Source organism: Lonchura striata, chromosome 14 (genome assembly GCF_050655825.1).
Source record: "Lonchura striata isolate lonStrDom1 chromosome 14, ASM5065582v1, whole genome shotgun sequence".
Taxonomy (NCBI): domain Eukaryota; kingdom Metazoa; phylum Chordata; class Aves; order Passeriformes; family Estrildidae; genus Lonchura; species Lonchura striata.
The window spans coordinates 8,258,978-8,284,932 of record NC_140716.1 but is presented as its reverse complement, the minus strand read 5'-3'; the positions used below and the strand labels follow the sequence as shown (position 1 = coordinate 8,284,932).

The following is a 25,955-nucleotide window of genomic DNA, read 5'->3' as shown; positions in this document are numbered from 1 at the left end:
GCAACCACAAACCCCAAGGTGCTCCATTTCAGAAGTCAGCACCACCACAGACAGTGCCAGCCGTGCTCCGCTCTCTTCTGGCTCTCCTCCACATCCCTCTGTACAACTCCCAGGGCATGGAACTTCCTGCTTTTCCATGCTTTTGCTACTTTAGTAGTCTCCTCCTAAAGAACACATAAACCTGCCAATTACAGTTCTGTGGCTGCAGGTAGCTATTAGTGAAAAAAAGGCAACAAGGAATTTAAATCTTGAGGCACAGATGCTTTGAAACAGTTGTTTATTATTACAGTGAAATATTCAAACAAAACCACTAACTTTTTATGGAAACAATAAAAGTGCAAATGTACTTTGGAATTAAATAGAAAATGAATTTATAAACGTTTCATTAAAATGGGCTGACACTTTGAGCCTATAAACACATAAAAAAATCCAAAACAATAGCAGCTGAACACTTCAGTTTCATCTTTGGTCTTATGATTAACCAGCAGAAAATAGTTGTACCAGCAATGTCCATTACAAAGAGATACTTAAAATTTACATTACTCTGCAGAGATTCAAAATCAAAAGAGGAATGTTTGCAAGATATTTGGTCAGATAAAATATAATGCCTTTGAGAAATAGAGAGCAGTTTTCAATACAAAATGAAATTACATATATGAGTTTTGGTACTGTAAATTAACTTATTCTCTAGCAGGTGTGACTCTTCTTCCGAATCAACGTTCAATAAAAACAACTTCATTTGCACAATCTTTGCAAAATTAGGTTGCAGGTAAGAGAACCAAGAGCCCGTGTTAGTGCTAGGTAACATGCCCTTTTTTCTGTGTTTGTGTTTCTGTTTACACACACACAGGCAACCCTACTGAATCCATGGCACATTTTAATAGCTGCAGCCTTAGCAAACAGGTATGCATAACCTTGCTGTGTATCCATGGGCTGGGAGAGGAGGAAGAAGGCAAAAGGGACACAGGATTACTCATATGGGCCAAGCTCTCTGTACACGTCCCTGGAGATAAGGCCCTGCAACAGCTCCAGCACACAGCAGGCCCCAGTGCTGCCATGTCTCTGTGGAATAAGATGAATGCTGTAACAGAAACCCAACTTCTATCAGCTCCTTTCATCAATCCTATTCATGAATGCATGCTTTAGAGCAGGTAAGGAGAAAACATTTAATATCTCAGTTGTACACCTGAGCCCCCAGGAGCACACACACTGCCCCATAACAGGATGTCCCCTCACTTCAAGAAGGCTCACCCAAGATTAAGGTGAAAGCAAACACATGCATTTTCTCCATCATGAACTCAAAACATGCCTTGCTGAGCAAAAACTTACACTGAAGATCTACTTTCATAGCTAATGAACTGAGGGTTTGCCTCACTTTTTACCTTGATGGACTCAACTGCTTTGGAAATACTGGAAATCAAAACAAAACCCACTTAAATCTCTTTACCCTACACTCCAAATCCACTTGCTTTCAATAGTTCTCCAATTTTACCCCATGTCCTTTGGCTTGTTTGCATCTTCACTGAGAGTTTACCATCATTGTTACTCACCCCTCAGCCCAACTTTCATCTTCTAAACAATTTACATTCTCCACCATCTCTTGTCATGTATTTTCCAATGCAACTCTTCTCCTGACCTTACTACATTTTAGTCAGGAAGCCCTTACCAAGTCCATTACAGATTTCCATGTATTGTGGCAATACTAAACAAATGCACACCCCTTTCCAGAGAAAATATCCCTTTTTAGACAGGGAGGCAGTGATATAAACAGACAGCTGACTAAAGTGATCAAGATGCCAAAATTAACAGCTCAAGGATTTTCATGTCAAGAGTTCAGGCAGCCACAACACCCTGGGCTGGCCATCTAGTTCTTCTTTGGGCAAAAAAACTCAATGGCTTTGATTGCAGAACTACATCTTATTTTAAATACCACGAAATACAAGCCTGCAAAAATAGTACATATCATGGTCTACTACAAAAAAAAAAACCCCAACAACCCAGAATGTAGCTGACTTAGTCTTAAATACCATGTGCAAAGAACATTTGATCAATACTACCTATAAATACACTATTTGTATTTGTAGAAAAAAACACAGGGCTTTGAATACAAAAATAACCCAGCTTGTGGGTGTGACCTATGCCATAATTACCTGAAAATATGACTGCAAGAGCAGTTAAAGAAATGGACAGAAGTAGGCAAACATCTGCCTAGGGAGTGTTTCCATTTAGAAAAATAGATTTGTATAAAGCTTCATAGATTTTGAGAATGTTTGTTTCATGCTCTGATGCACAGAACTGTGAGTAAGGCACACCAATACATCAGGGAGAGAGGAAGAGCAGGTTAGTTACTTGAGGTTATCCTAAAGCTTCCCACAAGTTACACTTGGTCCTTCACAATTTGAGAGTGCTCACTCAGGACACAGCACTGCAGGTAATAAGGCACATGCTTAGCTTCCTGAGCACCAGCAATTTGGCAACACATTTTGGGACTTAATACATCAAATACTCGAGCAGGCGACCAAAAAAAGCAAGGGTTTGAATTTCTGAATTTTATGACACCCTGGCACACCTGCAGTAGTAGCTAAGGACACTTTTAAACCAGGCTCCACAACTCACCAGGTTATTCCAGCAACTGGGACATAACCAAAAAGTGGCAATTATCTGCCTGATACTCAGAGGGCACCAGAATCTGTAGCCCAAGACTGCTACTGTACCACAAATCAGTGCTAAATAATTCTGAAGTACCCTGAAATATTTTAATTTCTTCTCCCCATAACAAAATAACAATTTGCTATACTACTGCACTAGAAAATCCCATCAAGGTTATTTGGTTCAAACACTGACACAATCAAGACAACTGGTTAGGCAGTCATCCAAAAATCTCACCAAACTCCTACCAGGGAGCAGGAGGGTGCCAGAGTCAACTTATGGCACTGAGATTTGGACTGGTTTAAGCTTTGTTCCAAAATATAATACAGAATTTCTTATTTTGTTGTTGGTCCTTGAGGTAAAGCATATTCTAAGGAAATAACACTTGACTACAGGAAACAAATAATAAACCTCAACTAGAACCCACAAACAAATGAACCTCAGAGTATTTCTTTAAAAGGTTTTCCTTGGGATAATTCAAACACCACTCCTTTAACAAAACACTAATGCCTCCTCAAGAGCAAAACTTAGTGCAGCCAATTATAAAAAAAAATAAGGCCTTTGTGAAAATAAAGTGCTATTTGTTCCATTCTATCTGCACTTCAATCCTTCAATATAACCTTCACCTTGAACACAAATGTGAAACTAGATTCTTCATCTTGTTATCAGAGCAGTTTCACTTCTTCCCTCAAGTTTACATTAACATGCGTTACACTTCCATTTAGCACAATGTGCTCGATTACCCCGGAAATTTAAAGTGTGGCATTGAGCATTTCAAATTGTGATCCACACCTATGCTCTAGTGCTTATCACATTTGAAGAACATCTTGGTACACTGATAGATTGGGGTGGGAGGTGTTGTTTGCACTTGGAAAATTTTTAAATCCCACGTGGATTTTACATCATAAAATCTCAGAAAAAGCTCTATTTTGCCACTAAGACAAGAAGCTAACATGGATTTCTAAAAATGTCAGTTTGAGCCTTTTAGTTTGCAAACTGTCGACCGAAGACAGCACTTGCGGACTAAGGCATTTCCCCAGAAATGTCACAATTTTCCCATGTACAACCAACGAGAATGAGAATCGGTTTCAATAAGTCTCAGCTTGCTCTTCTCCGCTCAGGAACAGAAGCACAGAAGCACGTTTCATCAGTCCCACCGTGCTCAGGCAGATGCAGGCTCTCGTAGCACCAGCGAGCCGGGAGTGTGCGCTGTCCCGGGCTGCCACCGGCTCACTCTCCCTGCGGCTCCCGCTTGGCCTCGGCCATGTGGCGGCACGGGGCGGGCACCGGGCGCCAGTACCGGGGGCTGCTGTACATCCTGATGATGTGCGGCGCCTGGATCCACGTGCTGATCAGCTGGAAGGCCACGAGGTCCAGCGTGGGCCCGTCGAAGGCAGACAGCAAGTTCACGGGGGCTGCTTCCTTGAGGAACCGGGGCAGTGCCACGGCCTCGGGCACGCCGGCGTTGCCCAGGAAGAAATCCATCAGCACCTGCTTGCGCAGGCAGTCCCTGAGGTACAGCACCAGGTCCTCCAGCCGCTCCACCAGGAACTGCTCGTCCCAGGCCTCCAAGGGCCCCTGCAGCAGCAGGGAGAAGAGGGCCGTCTTCAGGATGTAGGAGGAGAGCACTCGGCCCCACTGGGAGCAGAAGGGCTCCTCCAGGCCGTGCCTGCGGAGGTCCCGCAGGCCCTTGAGGATCTGCAGGCACTTGAGGTGGCAGGAGGCGGCCGGGGCCTGCTCCTTCAGCCAGCCCAGCAGCCGCTGCTCCTGCCGCGAGGCGTTCAGGCCCCAGAGCGCCTCGGGGGCCCGCGGGCCGAGCGGGCCCTCGGCCGGCAGGGCCGTGAGGTAGAGCGCGTCGCCCAGGGGCACGGCCGGGATGAGGCGCACGGCCATGGAGATGTGGCAGCAGACGTAGTCGGAGCGGGGCAGGATGTGCAGCGTGGGCGGCTGCCCGGGGCACGCCGAGAGGCTGACGCGGCACCGCTCCTGCAGCCGGTACCGCACGGCTCCCAGGCAGCGCTGCAGATGGCCCTGGAACCAGCGCAGCACCAGCCCCGAGGAGAGGTGGCTGCGGCCCTGCAGCTCCACGCAGAAGCCCTCGGCAAAGGGCCGGCAGCGTCGTGTCCAGCCGTCCCTCGCCCGCAGGCCGCAGACGAAGGCGCCGCACGGCCCCGGCCCGTCAGCACAGCGCGGCTGGGGCTCCAGGTGCGGCGGCAGCCGCAGGGGCACCAGGATGTCGAAGCAGTCGGGGCTGCGCACCTTGTGCTGCTCGTAGGCGCTGCCGATGCGCACGAAGTCCCCGCGCAGGCTGAGAGCCAGCGGGCCGGGCTGCAGCCCCTGCGCCTTGGCGGCGCGCACCAGCTCGGCCACCACCCGCCCCACGTGCGCCTTGCTGTGCCCCAGCACGTGTGGCGACACCCGCAGCTGCCGCGCGTGGAACCGCTCCAGGGCCCCGCGCCGCGCCCCCGCCGCGCCCCGCGCCCCGCCGCGCCCGGCGCCGCCGCCCGCCGCGCCGCAGCAGCGGGCGAGCAGGCAGCCGAGCAGCAGCAGCGCCGAGCCCTTCAGCAGCGGCACCCCGGAGCCCGCCGCCTCCGCCGCCGCGTCCTCCGGGCCCCCCGCGCCCTCGCCGGCCGCGCTGCCGCGCAGCGCCTGGAAGAGGCAGAGGAGCGCGGTGCAGAGCGCGGTCAGCAGCGGCCACAAGCGCCGCACGCGGAGCGGGGACACGGGCAGGGCGCGGCGGGGGCTCGGGCCGCGGGGGGAGCCGCCGCCGCCCAGCCCCGCGGGCGGGGAGCGCCCGCCCCCGCCGGCCCCCTCCTCCGCCGCCCCGGCCGCCCCCAGCGCGGGCCGCGCCGCTGCCCCTCGGCCCGCCGCGCCCCTGCCTGCCCGGCCGCCGCTCCGCGCCGCTCCGCCGCCGGCTTCCTCTTCCGAGGGACGCGGCCCCGCGTCAGCCGCCGGCTGAGCTCAGAGGAAATGCCGCGGGCGGCGGCCCGAGGGCCGGGGGCGTTGTCCGACGGGGGCCGGCCCGGGGCGGGGAGCGGCGTCGCCCGCGAGGTCGCGGTTTCCCGATGCCGCGATCAGCCGCTTTCCCGATCAGCCGCTTTCCCGTTCTGCCGCTTCCCCGTTCTGCCGCTTCCCCGTTCTGCCGCTTTCCCGGTCTGCTCCTTTCCCGTTCTGCCGCTTCCCCGTTCTGCCCCTTTCCCGTTCTGCCGCTTTCCCGATCTGCTCCTTTCCCGTTCTGCCCCTTTCCCGATCTGCCCCTTTCCCGATCTGCCCCTTTCCCGTTCTGCCCCTTTCCCGATCTGCCCCTTTCCCGATCTGCCCCTTTCCCGTTCTGCCCCTTTCCCGGTCTGCCCCTTTCCCGTTCTGCCCCTTTCCCGATCTGCCCCTTTCCCGTTCTGCCCCTTTCCCGGTCTGCCCCTTTCCCGTTCTGCCGCTTTCCCGATCTGCCCCTTTCCCGTTCTGCCCCTTTCCCGATCTGCCCCTTTCCCGGTCTGCCCCTTTCCCGATCTGCCCCTTTCCCGATCTGCCCCTTTCCCGATCTGCCCCTTTCCCGATCAGCCGCTTTCCCGTTCTGCCCCTTTCCCGTTCTGCCCCTTTCCCGTTCTGCCCCTTTCCCGTTCTGCCGCTTTCCCGGTCTGCCCCTTTCCCGTTCTGCCGCTTTCCCGTTCTGCCCCTTTCCCGGTCTCCCCCTTTCCCGGTCTGCCCCTTTCCCGCCTTCCCGCAGCCCTGCCGTGCCGGCCCGAAGGCGAGCGAGAGCCGGGTTCCGTGCCCCGCTCCCTGCAGCAGCGCCCTGCGGCGTGCTCTGCTGTGAAGCCGCGAGTTTCTGTGCCCCCACATGAGGGGACGGCGGTGTTGTGTCACAAGCTCCACGTTGCACGCTTTTCCTCAAATTTAAGTGTTAGAAGCCTGGCCCACTGCAGGCGGTTCCCAGCTCTGCCTGAGGGTCTCGGTGCCAAAGGAGCAGCAAAACCATCAGTGCCAGTGCACCAGGGTGGGTATGGGCTGCTGCCATACTTACAGCTGCCTGCAGTCACAGAATCATTCAAAAGCCTTGGGTTTTTTACCTTATGCCCAAATTATTAACAAATTAAGAGATGAAATAACTCCAGAGGTTAAATCTACGCAGATACTTGAGATTTTTAAACACATAGTTTGCTGGGAGTATCTTAAACTGCCTCAAATATTGATGGGGACAGGGTTATCATCCTCAACTCCTGTTTGCTTAATAAATATTTACAGAGTTTTGAAGCTGTTTGCTGAAGTTTAAGGACCATCTTTGTAAGCATTCAGCTCAGTTTAATTTCGGGTGATAAAGTTCCTGCTGCTGCATCTGCACAGTGCCATGGGTGGCTCCACATAAGTGAAAAGCAGTGCTTGAACACAACAGACTGAACCCAGCAAGCTGCAAATGCTGTAATAAGGAATGGATCAGAGAACCAAGAGATATGCCATACAAATATTTGGTTGTATAACTGTGTTTGTATGAAACAAAATACAACTTTAGGTACATAAAAATCATACCTGACAGGAAGTAGCATATGTTGCATAGCCAAGATGCTGCACACAAAGGCAAACTAGGTAACCAAGGTCAAGCAGCCTGAATTAATTCATGGGTAACCAAACTAGGGTGAGCGTCAAGAGTACTCTTGAGAGATACAAAGAGAAGTCCTAATCACTCCAACTCTGACTCTTGGAGTTACAATCAGGAGATTGGGGATTTTTAAAATTAAAAATAAAGCAGATGTAAAGGCAAGAAACAGCAGGCAACATCTCAGCCAGCAAAATATTCCATGTCCTACAACCAAAAGCATGTTTTCTGACAGCTCCAGCCAGCTAAGTCCATAGCCTTGCTACTCAGAAATATCATCCCACAACAGCCATATCTTGCAAAGAAAACCCAGGAAATGAAAAGCATCTTTCTTTCCCACTCCTTGTTTCATGTTTTCCTATATTTCTTCACAAGGCTGAGTGAGGGGACAAAACCATTCATTGTTCTCCTTATTGCCTGTGACCCATCACTTTACTTTGTCCTGCACCCCCAAAACTCCAAACTGTTTAAATAACACAGCTGTCCTGGTATTAAATGGATCCTTCAAGATGTTTTATTGGAAAATATTGTTGACCTCTGTGAACCCTTGGCTCATACATTCAATTTTTACTAGCCTGTGTTGTTTTTTCACCCTCAAGCCCAGCATGTTTCACATGCCTTTGGGCCTTGCTTCAGGCACACTGATTTTTCAAGACAGGCTGCACTCTCTTTTCACGCAGGGTTGATTTGATTAGCTGCACAGCCACGCTCAGGAGACAGACAGCTGCAACTGCAGGAGCTGGCACAGCCCTCCATGCCTGCTGCCCACGGGCACCCTGAGCTTACCAGCACAGCAGTTATCCCCGTGGGACTTGTGCACAGGGCAGTGCTGCAGCTTCCCAGCCAGCCGTGGGCCCCACGGGCTGCAGGAAAGGCAGATGCCACCCCAGGCAGTGGCACAGCCCCGGGGCCAGCTGGCCAAGAGGTGTGACCAGCCACACCAGGCCTGGCAGTGTAATCACAGGCTCAGCACGTGCTTTACACACCCAGCTGGTGCTGGGGGACACTCTCTCAGGCTGCAGAGTAACAGATTGAATGCTAATTATATGACCTTAGCATCAGAACCAGAATGCATCCACAGCACTGGTTTTTACCACTGCTGTTTAAATTAAATTAGTCCTTTCTCTCCTCCTCAGCCAGAGGCAAGATGAAATCTGTAGAGCCTTGAGCTGATGAAAGATGGCCAGTGGCTGGTTTTCTGGGACCTTGGCTGCTTCATGACTCCCTGAGCACAGGATGAGTCTCTGGGAAAAATGCTGAGTATGTCACAGGTGGGAGACATCCCAGAGGTGCTGAGATTTATGAAGTTTTTAATAGCAATTGTGTACTCAAGAAAAAGAATAGGTTGTACAGTAATAAACATGACCTCAAAATTGTGACCAGAGAAAATTCATAACATCAATTTTTACTACCATTGTTTAAATCACCCATTGTTTAAATGTTATCTAAACACTCACTCCAGAATGTCCCATATACAGGATATCCTGCTCACTAAATAAGGAATAATGTTATTCTTAAACAAGTTGAGCTAAAAATAGCTCATGATAGCCCTGGGGGGGATTTGCAGAGAGAAAAGAAAGCAGTGGGTCAGAGTATCCATTAAAGTTTCTCCACAGCTGGTAGTATTTCATACATCTGTGTGACTGATCTGTTCATGCTCCAGCACACCAGCCACTGTCAGAGACTCAGGCAGAGCACACCACCTGAGGAGACAGAAGGCACGAACAGGTGATGATATTTGACTGATTTGACTGATGTTTTATGATCTACCTGAGACACAAGCCTGAGATTTCCTCCCAGCTATCCCAGGCTGGTATCTGCCCTGCTGAACCCAAGCTGCACAGTCCACTGCAGGTGCAGGAGGAAGTCTCTGGGGATCCCTTCCTGCACCAGTAGTGTACAGCTGCTTTTCTACAGCAAATGGGTTATACCTCCATCTTCTCATAATGCACTATTAAACAGTCTATAGCAGTAAAGTACAATGACTGATTGCAAAACAATGTAAGTCTGAATGGTTGGTCACTTGGCTTCACGTCTCAGCAATTACTTTTCTAATTATTTCCTCTGAAAGCAAAGCTACCAGCACATATCTACCACAGCCCACTGGCCGGTCCAGCCAAGGAGATGCCATGATCAAAATAAATATCCTTTGCTTGCTATTCCTCTGACTTCCAGATTTTATGGGATACTATTAACTACAGTACAAACCAACAGCATCAGACAGACATAAATCAATTTTTTGATTGTGGACTAATAGATCTCTGCCAGACACAGCAGCAGGGGATGGGAAAACAGGAGAGGGTGTATGTGCTTGGCACTCCTGCCAGTCTGTTTGCTCACTAACTATCAGCAGGGTGTATTACTTCTTAATCTGAGAGCCTGCAAGCAGACTGGGTTGCTGTAAACCACATACAGCTCAATACAGGATTTCCTTTCTGTAGGATGGCTTCCTGAGTAATTCATACAACAATATCTTGTCCAATCCTGTCCTTATCAAAAACAATATCTTGGCTCTATGCTGCTGATCAGTACTAGCATCAGATGGTTCACTCCCAGTTTATCCCATATCATTTGAAAACCCCCAAGGATTATTTTCTGCATAGAAACTTGTTTGAGCAGGGCATTTATTTATACTTGCCCATTACCTGGCAATCAGGAAGACATGCCTATGTATTTGCAGCTAAGCAATGAACCAGGAATGAAACCCCCAGCCCATCTGCATCAGTGCCACTGCACACTGAGTTCTGTGTGACGAGCTGTGAGTCTGGGACTTTGCTGTCCCATGGTCTCCATGAAGCTGAAGTAGCTCATGTTGTGAAGAATTCCAACTACAGCATCATGAAAAGGAAGCAACCATCATACACCAGGGCTATCAGCAGAGATGGGGAATGTCTCTTACATTGAAAATGGAAACATGAAAACTCTCCAGGTCAAGACCAAGTCTTGCACTTGCTCTTTAAGTTCAGTTTTTGATGTAATCCACATTTGAATGACTGCAGTCACAGCTTCCAGTGCTGTATCTAAACACTGCAGCCAGCAAGCCCTGCTAACTGTCCCAGGGCAGCAGAGGAGGTCACACTGTGCTAGTGCCAAGGCCCCAGTGTGTCACCTTCCATGCGGGAGCCTCCTCAGCCCTTCCCTTTCCCTGCCACCCCCAGGGCTCAGCAGATGTTGTGGGTCTGAGGATCTCCACTGTAGAATCCCCAGGTTTAAGAAGCATCACATGGAGCCAAACCTTGCATGTGCTTGTGTTAAAACAGTTTAACAAAAACCAGTTTAATACAGATCTAATTAAACTTGGATGCATTTGAGTGTGTTCAAATGTGAATTTAGCCACTGACTGAAACAGTTTAGCTTAATCAATGGTAAGTCATTGAAATCTGTATTTGCACCATAACTTGCTTAACTAATAAAAAGTGATCACATAGCTGAGTCCTAATTTACTGATTAAAGCACAGTATTTTAAATGAGGATTGTAGCAGTTTCATTATACCAGTTGGGGGTTGTGCCATTTCTGTTTTTCACGACCAGGACAAGGGAGCTGGAGAAGAGACACCAGTCTTGTCCCACAGCTCTGTGCTGGTTTCAGCAGGGCTGTGTCAGTGTCACTGGCGGCTTTCAAAGAGCAGCAAAGCAGCAGCAGTTGCCACCGTCCCCTCCAGTCACTGTCATTACTGGGCCTTTCTGCTTTGGGTTTATGCACCCCTAAGCTTGCCATGAAATTAGAGAAGGGGTTTTGTGCCTGACAAATACCCTGCAGCAGCAAGCTACAAAGTTGAAGTTTAGGCACAAAGTGATGAGATACAGCTCGCAGGATCAAAGCAAAGCACGCAACGGGGAACAAGCTCTGTTGTTGGCTTACAGCCCCAGATAATGAGATGATCCTGGCTCAGCTGACACTCTCCTGATGAGCCTGACCTGGATCACCCACCCAGGGAAAAGGAGGGAAAATACAGCGTGGGAGGAAACCTGAGTGAGGGAGGATCTGTCTGGGGAAACTGGCTTATCAGCACTCGGCAATTAGAGTGGGAAAAGCGGATGCTCTGGCTCACAGCACCTGTTCTGCAGGGCTGGAGGGCAGTGGCAGCTCTAGGAAGGCCTGGCCTGGACCCTCACCTCATCCTGCCAAGGACACAGAGGGGGAAAGCTAATGGCTTAAAAGGAAAGTGACCTGCAGAGAAAACAAGGCAACCCCAAACTATCAAAGGACCCAAGCCAGCACTGCTTCTCACTGCATTCCCAGAGGCTAGGAGCAGAGGTCCTTGGGCTCAGGGAGATTTCACACCAAACCCACACATGGAGCCTGGCAGCAATCCCCAACTGGATTATCTCCATCAGGAAACACCACCCCAGTGACACCAGCCCACAGAGGGCAGTGTCCTGGGCACTGCTCTGGCCCACCTAATTTGGGTGGAAAGATGCTGGGGGGATGCTGCAAGCACTGCTCAGCAGCAGTTGACATTAAAAGCTTCCAGCACAGTGCCTGGTCTAGATGTCTGCACATGGAGTTGTTGAAATCATGGCTAAAAATCAGCCCCAGTCATGTAATCTTCCTGGTTCAAAGTAAATTCTTTACCTGCTTGGCTGCCCTGTGAGGGGATGAGCAGTACAGTGATGGAGACTGAAATCTCACCAGGAGAGCTAAATTTGATCTCTTCCCAGCATCTCTCCACAGTGGTTTCTCAGGCTGTGTCTCTTTAACTAAGATTAAACTTTGCACAGATCGATGCAAAGCAACACAATTACTTTATTTGCAAGGCAGCAAGGGCAGCGTATTCCTATCTTTAAGGCCATTCAGATGAGCTCATTTAATAACAGCTATTTTTACATATGGTGTCATAGGTTTCATTATTACAGTGTCAACCACTTGAACAGAGGTGGGAGCACCTTTCATGTTCTACCTAATTCAATTTAATTTTTTTTTTAAATTTATGATACAGAAGGCATCATATTTACTCCCTGGAACTATAAAATACAAGTTTCTCACATAGATACAAATGCAAATTATACCCACTGGAACAACAGGAATGGCCCAGGCTCTGCTAAGGGAGACTGAGGTCAAGAACAAACTGCCTTTACAAGAAGCTGGTTCATGTTTGAATGTTATTTCTTTACTTCCAGAACACATTCTGTCTTCTGTTCCTTTGCTATCCCTAAAGTGGTACCTACAAACAGGGGAGCAGAATAGTGAATGTAAAAGGTTCACTTTCCCCATTTCAGCATTTCACATGTGTGAACAGACACATCCATCACCTGGCTGAGGTCCTACCCATGCAAGGGAATGAATCCCTCACTGAGGGCTTTACAAACATCTCACCAGCATTGGATTCATGTTGCAGTGCCCAGAACCAGCCCCTTCCCTAGCCAGAGGGTCACCAGTGCCCACAGGATCTTTATAGCTGAGTGGAGAAAAACATGCTTGCAACTGAAGGAGGACACAAATGTTAAAGAAAGTGTGGAGCAGCAGAGACTTGAGCCCATTGCAGATCCCTCTTTAGGGACTGTGGCTGTGGTGCTGCAGAGCACAGATGGCCAGCCACCCCTGCAATAATTTTCTGATCCCGAGAGCAGCACAGAAAAGGGATATCCGTGGTGGACAAAGAATGAAAGGTGTGGACTGAAAAACAAAGAACTGAAGCTACCCAAAACCAAGCTTCCGCACAGATTGCATCTCTTTAAATGACACAACACTGTCCTCATATTAATGTGTTTTTCCCTCCATCTCTCTGCTCTGCCTCCTGCCACAGCATGACAGATGACAGAGGCTTGGGGAGAGCTGCCTCAGGCTGCACGAATTTCAAGCTCTCTCTGAGAGCACTTTGATATTGGAAGTTACACACTTGAAATGCTCACACCTTGTGCTCTGGTTACAGCTTTTCTGGGATGTGCTCTGAGGGAGCACAGCTTCAACAGCTCATCTCTGTGGGAATATTTTTAGTCATTTAAGAAGTATGAAATACTAAGGGCTGTATCTGATCTTGCTAAAAGATTTCAGTTCACACAATTTCAGCACTTTAGCCTTTAGCTCTGGAATAAATAATAAACCCTCTTTCTAGATCAATTTTTTGACAGGTTTATGAATTATAAGCCAAATAAATATATTTTAAATATCATTACATTAGAGAACAATGAATTATTCATGATGATTGAGTGCTTCACTGAATTTATTTCTCTTGATTTAGTTCCCCAAGTAGATGAATATTACAAAAAATAGGTATGTCTCAAAACAGCCAGGCAACAAGTCCATTTACAGCCTCTCCATTGATCAAAGACAGGGAGTAGAAATGGGCATAACTTAGTTTTAGTGCCCGTCCTTATCCATCAGCAAAAGGCAAGGCATCCAGCTCAAAACATACTGAACAGACAGTGGCCCGCTATGTGGAAGCCCAGAGGCAGACAGGCTGTCCTCTCCTGGCCTCCAGTCATGCTTGCAGGTCATTGGGACACCATGGAACCACCTCTCCTCTGCTCCAGGGAAGCCCAGCTCCTGCTCAGCAGTGCAAACTCACCCTTTGTCACCAGCTCACCAGGAAGAGCTGGAAGGTTTCGAGTCCAGGACAGACATAAATACACCTGGTGTGCTCTCTGCTTGCTACAAGAGTGGAGAGCACCCAGCAGACCTGAAGATGGGGCCAGTAAAAGGGTCTTGCCAGCCCTCCTAAATGTAAATGGCTCCAACTGCAGCGTGTTCCAACCACCACCTGGCCCCTGTCAGCTCTCCAGGTGCAGTGGAGTCCACCCCAAACATGGCTCAGGCCACAGCAGCACTTACCTCTGTGAGCAGGCTCTGAGTGAAAGGCACATCACCCACTCCTTGAGTCAGCAGAGCTGTAGGGTAAAGAAGCACACACTGATATGTATTTGCACAGATACTGTCACCAACCCATCAATAATGACAGTCAATTGTCATGATAATGCTTCCACATGTAATTTATTACCTTTGGAGCAGATTTTGATTGTGTGTGTAGCTCCCTGAAGAAAGGCATTTTTGGGCAAGGGGCACAGCTGGACTTGCCAATGGCCATGTGATTCAAGTAAGCAACACCTTATAAAATTATTTTAGAAGCCAAAGAAAGCAAAGCCCAAGGAAAATCAGATCCAACTTATGTCCAAAAATGCAAAGAAAAATGAAACACCTAAAGTTCATTTAAGAAGTTGTTTGATTTAAGGCAAATACAGATGGGTAGTGGCTGTGACTTCTAAAACCTCAGAGCATGCAAATCTAAACACAGAGGTGCTAAGTAAGGGCATGAGTGAATCTCCAAACACCAAATGGACTTTGATGCACTTTAGATTCTTCCTCCTTAACAACAAACAAAATAAAGGAAACAAAACCAGATACTGAATCAAGTCCATGCTGGTGTGCTGCAGCAATTTCAGCTCACTGACTGTTTGTATGAGAAGCAGATTAATATCTTGGTATGTGAGAGAACTCAGGAATGAGAAAGTGTTGCCTAAGATGAACAGGGTGAGCACTGAGTAAGAGCAGAGTATGGCATAATATTTGCCAGATGCAGGAAAAATTATCACTGGTTTTACAATGTGGATGAATATTCTCTAGGAAATCTCTGCAAACTTCTCTTGGTTTTATGCAGTTTTCATAACACATGCAGATCATGTGTGTAATTTGTTCTATTAGTTTCTCTTGGCTGGGATAATTAGGCTGTTGGGGGTTAGTTTTTTTGAGTTTTTTTTAATAAATCAGAAAGACAAATGTGTTAAGAGTTCTGCTGATTATTCCTAACTCACTACAGGTCGGTTCTAGGTGACACATGGAGGGTGTCATAACACATCATGTAAAAGCAAAGGCTGTAGCAGTATCACGTGTATTTTGGTAAGCACGGGGAAGTAAAAAGAGGGAATAATATAACCATGAATCTTCTTGTTAGTTGGAAAGTCAAAGAAAACAACATATAGGGCTTTCACCACTGGGTCTGGTGAATTATTTATGTTTGAATACCAAGTTTGTGGAGAATGATGAGTCAGTTGGAAAGAAAGAATGAACTATCAGCTTACTCCAAAGCAATAGCTTCATGTAAGTATTTTTATCCCAGGAGTTTGCAACATCACTTCCAAGCAATGTATCAGATGAGTCCAGGTAGCATGAGTCCATGCTTCAGCAGCCGTGAACTGCCAGCAATACAAGCTGAAAACCAGGCCATACTTTTTCTGCCCTATCCAAGGAAAAATCCTAAATGGAGCAGCAGTCCACAGGAAAGCTTCAAGAATATTCCATCTTACCAGGATGAATCCTCTTGCTGGTCATCAGCCTGAAAGATCCAGTGAATGCTGGAATTTGTGTCACATCTGCTGGAGAGGACCATATGTTCCAGCTTATGCTGAACCAGTGTTCTGTGCTGCGAGTCTCTGTATTCATGACAAATGATAAGCAAACACAGCCAGCTCTAGAGTCTGTATACAAACACATGTATCTGTCATCTTCCTCTGCAAGGCTTGGCTCCCTGAGAAGGCAGAACTGATCCTCATGCATTATCCCTCCAAGCATATGCCCCACGTCTTACAAGATTCTCACATTTTGTGTAAACAATAGCATTTGTGTCACTTAAAATTGAGAGATAATTATTTCTTATTAGCAAGTAATGCTGAGATATTTGGGTGAGAGGAATTGAAAAGCGGACAGTTATTAATTTTTAAAAAATCACATTTCAACCATGTCTAAAGTCATCTTTCAACCACCTTCAAAGTATTCAAGTAAACAGCATTTTTCCTGCCAAAGTCAGAACAATGAGAGCTGACAAGATGATATGTGGAAGACAGCTTCTCATCTGTCACTAGCAGTTACCTTTCCAGGTTAGGGCTGCAATCAAGCCATTAAGCTACACTTGCAGAATAATCTCACCAGTGATTTTAAATCCTGCTGCTGTTCTTTTGCTGGATAAAACCCAACTTAAAAGAAGAAAGGTCAGCACATTTTCACATACCAGGAGTGCTATATGGTTAGGACAATAATAGAGCCACAAGGGAGATTTAGCTGCTCTCAATGTGTATTTCCAGTGTATTTCTGCCACAGACCTGGTAGGAACATGGCTGTGCCCCACAGGAGGGAGGAAACAATTCACCATCAGCAAGATGAGACACAGCCCTAAATTAGACATAAGCTACTGCTTAAAAAGGAAGTTCACTTTAATGCAGAGATAGCAACAAAGATCAACAGGACTGAGTCATCTGCCTTGATACTGCACGTCTGTCTGCATCTATAAGCAAAGGCTTTTCACTCCACTAAATATTTTATCCATTTACATATAGTTAGCAGCCTCTGACTATACAGGTGCCCTCAAGCCACATGCTTGGGAAAATTCTTGACAGCTTGCTAAAACACTGCTAGCAGAGCTTGTCTTCAAAATGAACTGCAAGAAAATTCAAGTCCCCCTCACCCACTGCTGCCTATGCTCTGACCTGGACAGCCCAGGCAGATGGCTGGCTAGTAGCCACGGAGAAAACAGAAAAGCACTTTTAGTGCCAGAAATAATCTTTTTATTACAGTCCAGAGAAGGTATTTTAAATATGAAAACCACCCAGTGTATGTATGACTTGCTTTCATTAATATCTTGGACTACACATGTCCACCTGTACCATAAAATCAATAAATCCATCTGTCCTAGGCAAGTAACACTGAAAAACAAATCACCAACATTCAAACAATTGGGTGGAAAATACCTGCAAGTAGAGAAGATATATGAAGCCTGAAGTCTTAAGCAGACAGTGAGACTGTCACAATGGTCATCAGATGCATCTCTTCCTTTCCTCTGTGCCACTTCAGGAACCAGGCATTGCAAGGACAGCTAATCTGAATGATCTAATATTTGCCTAAAAGTACTCAAAGGGTATTTACCAAGATAGTGGAGGCAAACTCTTCTCCATGATGCTACATGACATAACAAGCAGCAACAGTGACAGTCTTGGAAGGCCCAGGAAAGGTATCAGAAAAAGAAGTGCCACTGGTAGGGTAATGCAGGACCAGACCAGGCTGACCATAGAGGCTGTGAAATTTCTGTCCTTGGAGGTTTTCATCACCTGTCTGGAAAAAAATCACAGCTGACCTGTTTTAGTGCTGGCCACAGTCCTGGGTCCAGCAGGAGGCTGGACAAGATGACCTCCAGAGCTCCTTTCCAAGTAACACTGCATGACTCCTGGAGTTCCATCAGATCATCATTTACTTCCAGCTAAGAATAAGAACAAGTAAAGGCAGTACTATGGCCAGAATTGGTGAGATACAGACCTTCAGAATCAAAAAAAGCACCACTTTTTAAAATATCAGCATAGGTGTATTAATTTGCATGCTAACACACTGCTGCTGCCATAAGCTGAATTTCTGGACACAGAGATACCACTACCCTGCTCTGCAAAACTCTAGTATAAGGTGGTAGTTTTCAAAAATAAAGTGAGCAGGAGGTTGCATTCATTGAAAGCACCTCACAACAACTGGAATTTTCATTCTAACACAGTGAAGCATTTAGAAATAAATTACCCACTGAAATGAAACTGTTAATGCATTTACTCAATATTAGATTAGCCCCACAACTCTAAAAAAAGAGAACCATCAAGTGTTCTCCAACACAAGCTAAGTTCTGCCACTCTGGAAGTAAAACTACAAAGCTGCTGTCATTCCCCTAAATCCATTCAGATTTTTCCTATCAGACACAACGATAACTGAAGTAACAAAGAGAAAAATGGCAATGCCTTTAAACAATCTCCTCTCTTGTGACACACATTCCTCCTTTAAACTGGCCAATATTTTTGCCTCAGCCCTTTAAGTCTCCCAAGCTAAAAAATATGTGCAGAATTCAATGCAAGTGACATGCCACAACTTCAAAGCTAGTGACAAACAATGACTGCCATTTGAAATTGTCTTCCCTAAAGTCAAATTACAAGGCAGATGCGTATAGATTAAATAACTCCTGCCTGTAATACTAACAACAAATAGAGATGTAGAATCCTTGTCATCCCCAGCACAGGGACTGTATGGCACATCCTCAGCTGATCACAAGTCTCGCTCTGTCTGCTCAAGCAAGCCACACAGATTTACTAGACAAAAATAAAGCCCAACCCAGACAACAATTCAGCTGTCTGCCAAACAATCCTATGACTCTCATTTTACATAATTTGCATCATAAATCACAGAATTATAGAGTGGGTTGGGTTGGACTTTAGCCCATTCCACAGCCCTCTCCCATGGGAACGGACACCTTCCAACAGCCCCGTCCAACCCTTGGACACTCCCAGGGATGGGGCAGCCACAGCTTCCCTAGAAACCCGTGCCAGGGCCTCACCACCCTCACAGGGAAGAATTTCTTTCTTCTATCTAATCGAAACCTGCCCTCTATCAATGTAAAGCCATAAACCCTTGTCCTATCACTACATGCCCTTGACAAAAGTCTGTTCAGCTTGTGGCAGCATCACCTCATTAATCCCAGCCACGGGGATTTGATTTCTGCCTGCCTGCTGCTGAAACGTGTCCTGGCACAGCCAGAGCTGCACACGGCACGTGCCTTCTGCAGTGCCCACAGACAGTGCAGAGATCCTGCTCCAGAACAGCCCCAGTGCTCAGCACAGGCACTGCACCATCTGCCACTCCCCTCCCAGCACCACCATTACCTTCATCTCTGGATCGGAGCAGCTTTGGAGAATAGGGGCCAGATCGTCCCCAGCCCTGCCTACGGAAGAAACCAGCAAGAGGTGAGATGCTGTTCACAGAGCAGGTAACAGCCCTAGAGCCCTGCACACACAGGGATGGGTACTGCTGCTCCTCCTCACTGAGAGGTGCAACTGCTTCTGCAGGAGCAAACTGGGATCAAGCCCTGGCTTACCATGAGACCTCATTACTATGAGGAGAAGGATTTCATCCCACTGTATATTATAAAACTCAAATTATGTGTGTATTTTGTCATTAACAAGGAAGCCACAGAACTCAAAGGCACAGTGAAGACCCAGTCATCTTCCCCACTGCCTGTTCTGAAAATGCAGCATTTCACAGCCTTTCTCTGATCCAGGCTCCCCTTCCTCTGTCAACACAACCAGAGTTCATTGAGGATGACTATGATAACAGACTTGTAAAAGATATATACTTTGGCCTCTGCCTGCCATTAACCCCTGCTGGGATGGCTGGTATTACTCAGCTTAGTTCTGCCTCAACATAAAAAGTAACTATAGCCTTGCAGCAGATGTACAATAGAATTGTACAGCACTAAGCACCTCTTGCTCTTTTGTAACCTTTTACCACTTTTTTTAGTCTTTAAGAACCTGTTTCTGATTTTGGAACAAAAAAAGAGTCCCTTTTCTATGAGAAAAATGAAAAGCAACTCCATTTTCTTTGTAAAAGAACAACAAAAAGAGTAAACTGCCAGTGATCAGGAAAGTGCACAAGCTTTGGAAGTGGCAGAACAGCCCAGCCACATTTTAATGGATGGGTAGAAATCTGTTGCTCCATTAAAGAACAAGTCCTGCTCAGGACCATAAAGCAGATTTGATCTCTCAGTTCACATTTCATGCTTGCAGCTGGAGACAGTGTTACTGTCTGACACCCTTCTCAAATGTGCAGGATGTGTTCAGCTGCTGAGGACAAAGAACTCTCTATGAGCACTTTCAATTACAGCAGATATGACCAAACACAAGCCTCACATGGCAATTTCTTGGCATTTGATGGTCCCAGCCCTCAGCCAAATGAAATATATTTAAAATGAGATTTGTCTCTTAAAAGCTGTTGCCCCCAGTGAGCAGTGTGTAATGGTTTCAGGGGCCATCCAAATCTTGGACAATCACATGAGCATGTCCGTCACCAGCCAATCCCACCACTGCTGAACACCACAGACATCTTCAGAGCATCTCTGCAACCACAGCCTTGGAGAATACAAGGCTTCAGCTGAGTACCAGCTCTCCTGAAAAACCCCACAGATGCCTCGTTCAGCTTTAAACCCTGATGTAATGACTAAGAGACCAGGAAGCGTCTGGCTCAGTTTCCAGTTTATGTCACAAGACTACACTGTACATGCAGTTTTGAGTGAAAATACACCATGCCCTGCCCTCTCTCCCCTGTAATAATGGACTTATAAAAGATGCCATCCCATGCTGCCCCTGGTATGAAAGACTTTACAATGGACTATTCATCAAGCAAGCTTTTTTCCTTCTTTTACTCAATTATTAAAGCCTGTGACTCACACAACTGCACAAGCTTCCAGCACCACTTATTACCCCTCTAACCACTTCAGCTGATCATTCTTTTGTGCTGATTCCTCTCTCCTACAAATTACCTGGGAATTGTCCACATGCATATTTTATACTTTTGAGAAATTAAGACATGAAATCTGCTAGATATCATTTCTGTTCAGAGAAATGGTCAAATTAGGGAAGACATTGCATTAGTGTAATGTCATGGACCTTCAGCAAACGAGTTTTTACACACACTGCTCACAACTCATGGGCTGAGGCAGTAAAATGAGACTCCCTCAGAGTTATCTTCTGATTCTGCAGTCCCTGAGAATCTGTGATGTAGCTTCAAGTTCCTTGGGTCACATTATTCTGTCACAGACAGAGAACCAAATGCTACTTTGATTGAACAAAGTAAATAACATCAGTAGTTTGAGTCTAACAGGATGATGCAACAGTTTGAGAGATACTAATTTTAAAGAACATACAAAGTGACAGTCATAACAAAATCACACAGAATAGGAATTTCTCTATATTAAGATTTAGCCTTCTGCCTAAGCTCCTCCACAAAAAAAAAAAAAGGTAAATAATCCTCTTTAATAAACTTTTAGTGTCAAAATACACACCAATCAGTACCTACAAACACTAACAGAGCCACTAAAAAAGGCAAGCTCAGATGTCCCTGGATTAATTGCTGTCTGAAGCTAAGTTAGATAAGCTTGAAAACTCTAATAGAATATTGAATGCAATTCCACAGTGCTCCAAATTGCTCTCTCCACCTGTTTTATGACAGAGATCAATTCCTTACATGCTCAGGTAAAAAAAAATAACCTGCAAACCAAACAAACCCAAGAAAATACTGAACAACAAAAATATCCCCACCACAACAACAAAAAAACACAGTAAGTAAAATTCTACTTAAAAAATTCAAAACTGTGCTTGACAAACAGCCCACCCCAAAACACAAAGAAGTCTTTAAGTAAAACTGGTCTTATAAAACCAATTTTTATTCAAGATGGACTGAAAATAAATACTTACTATTACTTCCTTCATCCTGGAAACAGAAAAAAATATTCTTCTTGGTCTGTATTAACTATTTTAAAATGAGCTGCTCCAGCTTATTTCAAGTATACATAAATTTGAAGGCAACAGAGAATGTATTTTTCATTCTTGTTTGTGTGCATCCATACACAATATTGTAGATATAAACCATGTATATACATATTGTGCTGCCACCTTGTGAACAGTCTCTGAATAGGGAGGTTTAGTTCACACAGACTCAATTCTGCCACCTTTATTCACATTTAGCTCAAATTACTTTAATACAGATACTTTTTAAATAGGGACTCAATGTGACAAAGGATGGCTGAATCAAGTGCTTAGTGCAGAAAATTTTAAAAGGCTGAATAAAACAGCTGAATCTTCCACAATTTCCATATGCTTTTGTGTCACAGTTTATTGCCACAGCTATTATGAAAAATGTAACTAAATTCTTTCTGATAAAAATATTGCAGCTTTGCATCCAAGTTGTATGGCTGTCTTCAAAACAGAATAAGCTGGTGCCTGTAAAAAGAATAAAATATTAAATACATTTACTGAAGTGTTTTCTTGAACCAGACTGTGATAATGAATAATAAGCACTATTTTAAAAATCAAAGTAAAAACACACACATGCCAAGAAACCCCACATGTATTTGCAGTCTAATCTATCCTAGAGAAAACTAAGTAAAAATCTATCAACTTTTCAGAATATTCCCTCAACTATTTATAACTATCTTTATCTACTATTCTGTACATTTCACAAAAGTCAAGAGAAAAAATAGGAGAGAAGTCACATATTCCCCATACAGTATCCAAGGGAGCACAGAATTTAGTTCAGCATTTCACACTTCCTAATAAGATGATGCCTCCAGTTCCCAGCACTGTATGGATAGAAGTTATTAGCCTTACCTTCAAAAATATTTCTTTTAAACTGAAATTAAAAGAAAATCTAAAAATTTGCAGAGGACACCTCTTAGGAAAAAAATCAAAGCATTTTTAATACTTGACATGAATTCCAACAGATTTAGATCTGTTCTAGAAAAATGAAAGTTATAACATGCAAGACTGTCTTATATGTATCTTTGGGAAAGAATATCATGAGCCTTATTTTCTGCTTCTCAAAAACCACATCCAAATCTCTAAGTACCACAAAGAATCACATCCCAGTTCCTAAGGAAAGAGCAGCACATTCACATTCTCACTGACAGCATCAGTTACTCAACATTCTACTCACAGCTTCTGCATCGTGCTCGAGCCCTATGTCGTGGTGCTCCTGCTCATCATCCCGGAATTGCTTTATTACCTGTAAAACCAGCAGCTACTGAGCCTGCTTTGCAGAGAAATCAAGGCAGCCATACACAAAACTAACTGCTGCTGTCCATGATGTGCACCATGGCAAGCCAGGGTATCTCAAAAACTCCTCAAAGATCTGAACCTCCAATTCAGCAAGAAGAGAATTATTTACAGCACTCTCCTAACCTGAAGTTTTTCTAGTGGTCTCCAAAGAAGTCTTTAAGTTCAAGCTGCTATTTAATGAATATATCACTATTTTTTCACTGTTTCAAAAAAACTTATAGCCATAATAACTTTTAAGACTGACTAGTTTCACACCCCCATATTATTCTGATAATTTGAATACAGGGATTAAGGTCCCTGCCTTGCCAATCAGTAAGGGTGTCCCCTGTAAGCTAACCAGTTTTTTTTGTCCATTCTAGCATACTCTAAAGAACAACTGTTTGTTTTCTAATTTTTCAGCTGGGACAAAAATGTTTAGAGGATTTTCCCCTGCAATGCCTGCAGATGAGCAGGATTGCCTAATGAAGAGCTCATCACTTACAGACACCTGGGCACTGTCCCTGCCCAAAGGTTTGCATTGCTTTTGGTGTCCCTTCCAGTTCTCCTCATACTGGCTTGTGAATAAACTCACTGCCTGGATTTTTCTCTTTATTCTGTGCCATCTCTATCTATTTCATTATATCATTATCTTCAGGGGTGGTATTTCCCTGGTGCACCTCAGCATCACTGGTTGCTTCAGAGACAATTTCTGTAACAAAGGGATACATTGGAATAGTCAGACTCTGCTCCATGTTACACTATGCACAGCTGAACACACTGGTAGTCAGCAAGGCTGGAAATGAACCAGTTCTACCTGCTTCCTGTGGAAACAGCTCAATTTCCCACATTCACCTTACAGGAATGTGTCCCAGGTGGACATCTAAAACTGGGAAATTGTTTTCTCACAGAGCTGACAAACATCAGCTCCTTACACACTGAGAGCATCCAGGACTCAAACATGAACAGGGTGCCAGGAGGGGAAACCTCACCCTGGGATGTATCAAACACAGCATGGGCAGAGGAGCTGGAGAGGGGGTCACCTCAGCTCACCCTGAGCAGCTCTGGGCCCTACAGGTTAAGGAGCATGTGAAGGTACTTGAAATGTCTTCAGAGGAAGGCTATTGTGCAATCAATATTTCCTCCTTTTGTTTCCCCTCTAGACCCTTCCTTTCAATTAAAATTAATCAAACTTAAAGCATAATTCTCCCACTTGAAAAGAACACCATGCATTACTGAAAGCATGATGAAGATAACCCAACATATGTTTTAATTTTGCTGCTTGATCAATTTGGTGCTGCTGAAGGAAAAAGCATCCTTTTATCTTAATAGTTTCTGTTGACTTCAGCATTTTAAGTGACAGAACGGGAAGATCCACTGTAAGTTCTAAAGGCATATTTTTCTTAAAGGACTAAATCACATCAGATAATTCAATCAATTTGTTAAACTACTTTTAAGTCATGGTTAAATACCTGCAATAGTTCTTTGTACTTTTCTGGATCCTCTTCTATCAGAGTTCGGATCTGGTTGTTGTAGTGTTCTGATATACTCTCTTCCACAGCCACTGTGCAAGCCATTGCACCCTTCTTGCCAAGCAAAGCACTTCCAGCCCCTGGGATTGGGGTACCAGACATATGAATACAATAAAATCTGAAGCAAAACAAAAAATTTAACACAACTGAAGCTTCACAAAACAACAATAATAGTAATTATATAAACTCACCTAAAACAAAACCTGCTACGTTCCAGAAAGGCAATAAAACAGTAGGTCGAACTCTATATGCAACCATGAGTTCATTGAACTTTTTCAGGTGGTCCTTTTCTTGATTCCACATTTGCTGCAAAAGAGCCAGATTACAGAAAAGCATAAAGCCACAACAGGCAAACATTTCCAATAAAACTAATAAAAACCAAAACAACTCAGGTCACATATTCTGTGATTGCTGAGGCAATACTGTAACATCACAGAAAAGGAATGGTGAAGAAAGGCAGGTGCAGATCGTTGTAAAAATGACAGAGAGGATAGCTATAAGGAGGTAACATAAAAACATTTGCAAAGTAGGACAACACTACAGGAAGTGTAGCATTGGTAAGTCCCTTACCAAGTGCTCCCACTGCTCTTTATAAACGCACACGGTTGGAAGTGCTCAGAAAAAAACTGGGGAAAAAAAAAAAAAAAAGAAAGAGAGAAAGGAAAGGGAGAGAGAGAGAGAGAACGAAAGAGAAAGAAAGAAAGAGAGAAAGAAAGAAAGAGAGAAAGAAAGAAAGAGAGAGAAAGAGAGAGAGAGAGAAAGAGAGAGAGAGAAAGAGAGAGAAAGAGAAAGAAAGAGAGAGAAAGAGAGAGAGAGAAAGAGAGAAAGAAAAAGAAAGAGAAAGAGAAAGAGAAAGAGAAAGAGAAAGAAAGAGAAAAATAAAGAGAGAGAAAGAGAGAGAGAAAGAGAGAGAGAAAGAGAGAGAGAAAGAGAGAGAGAAAGAGAGAGAGAAAGAGAGAGAGAAAGAGAGAGAGAAAGAGAGAGAGAAAGAGAGAGAGAAAGAGAGAGAGAAAGAGAGAGAGAAAGAGAGAGAGAAAGAGAGAGAGAAAGAGAGAGAGAAAGAGAGAGAGAAAGAGAGAGAGAAAACAGAAAAAAATCTTGTCGTGAAGGCTGCGAGCTTTCAGCGTCAGCCGGCCGCTGCAATCACAGGCGAATGAAGCAGGGCTCACCTGGATGAGGGGGCCCACGCTGGACCTGCCCAGCACGGCCATCTGCCCCGCGTAGATGCGGTTGGCCCCGAACTCGCCGGCATGGTCCACGCGCAGGATGCGGTCTATGACGGGCTTGCTGATGTCCCCCCGCGCCGCCCCGCCGCTGCTCGGCCTGAGGGGCGCCCCTCCGCCGGGCCCGGCCCGCGCACCTGTGGGACACACAAAGGTGACGCGCGCTCCGCCGCCGCCCCGCTCCCACCCTGAGGCGGCCCCGGGCGGCGGCCCCGGGCCGGAGGGCGGCAGGGAGAGGAGAGCGGGGCCGGGCCCGTACCCGCCCGCCGCCGCAGCAGCGGCGAGCGCCGCAGCGCCGCGGCCGCCGCCATCGCGCCCGGCCTCCTCCCGTCAGCCCCGCGCGCCGCCCGCCGCCATTCCCATTGGCTCCGCGCCGCTGTCAATCAAAGCCCGCTGCCATGGGAACGGAGGGCGGCCCCTGGCGGG

General features: G+C 45.9%; 2 protein-coding genes across 2 annotated transcripts; both read right to left on the bottom strand.

Moving 5' to 3' along the window:
• Positions 1-260: 260 nt before the first annotated feature.
• On the bottom strand, positions 261-15,561 carry ITPRIPL2 (ITPRIP like 2). The gene is given in 4 exon segments (XM_021539859.4): positions 261-3,941; positions 3,943-5,570; positions 5,662-6,533; positions 15,479-15,561. Coding segments are annotated over 4 exon segments (2,787 nt in total). The 3' UTR covers positions 261-3,737.
• Positions 15,562-21,390: 5,829 nt separating this feature from the next.
• Positions 21,391-25,899, bottom strand: COQ7 (coenzyme Q7, hydroxylase). The gene is made up of 6 exons (XM_085592334.1): positions 25,789-25,899; positions 25,476-25,666; positions 24,498-24,612; positions 24,247-24,386; positions 22,677-22,745; positions 21,391-21,964 (listed from the first exon to the last, which is right to left on the bottom strand). The coding sequence occupies exons 1-6, from the start codon at positions 25,838-25,840 to the stop codon at positions 21,887-21,889; spliced, it is 645 nt and encodes a 214-aa protein (XP_085448460.1). The 5' UTR covers positions 25,841-25,899; the 3' UTR covers positions 21,391-21,886.
• Between the last annotated feature and the right edge of the window lie 56 nt (positions 25,900-25,955).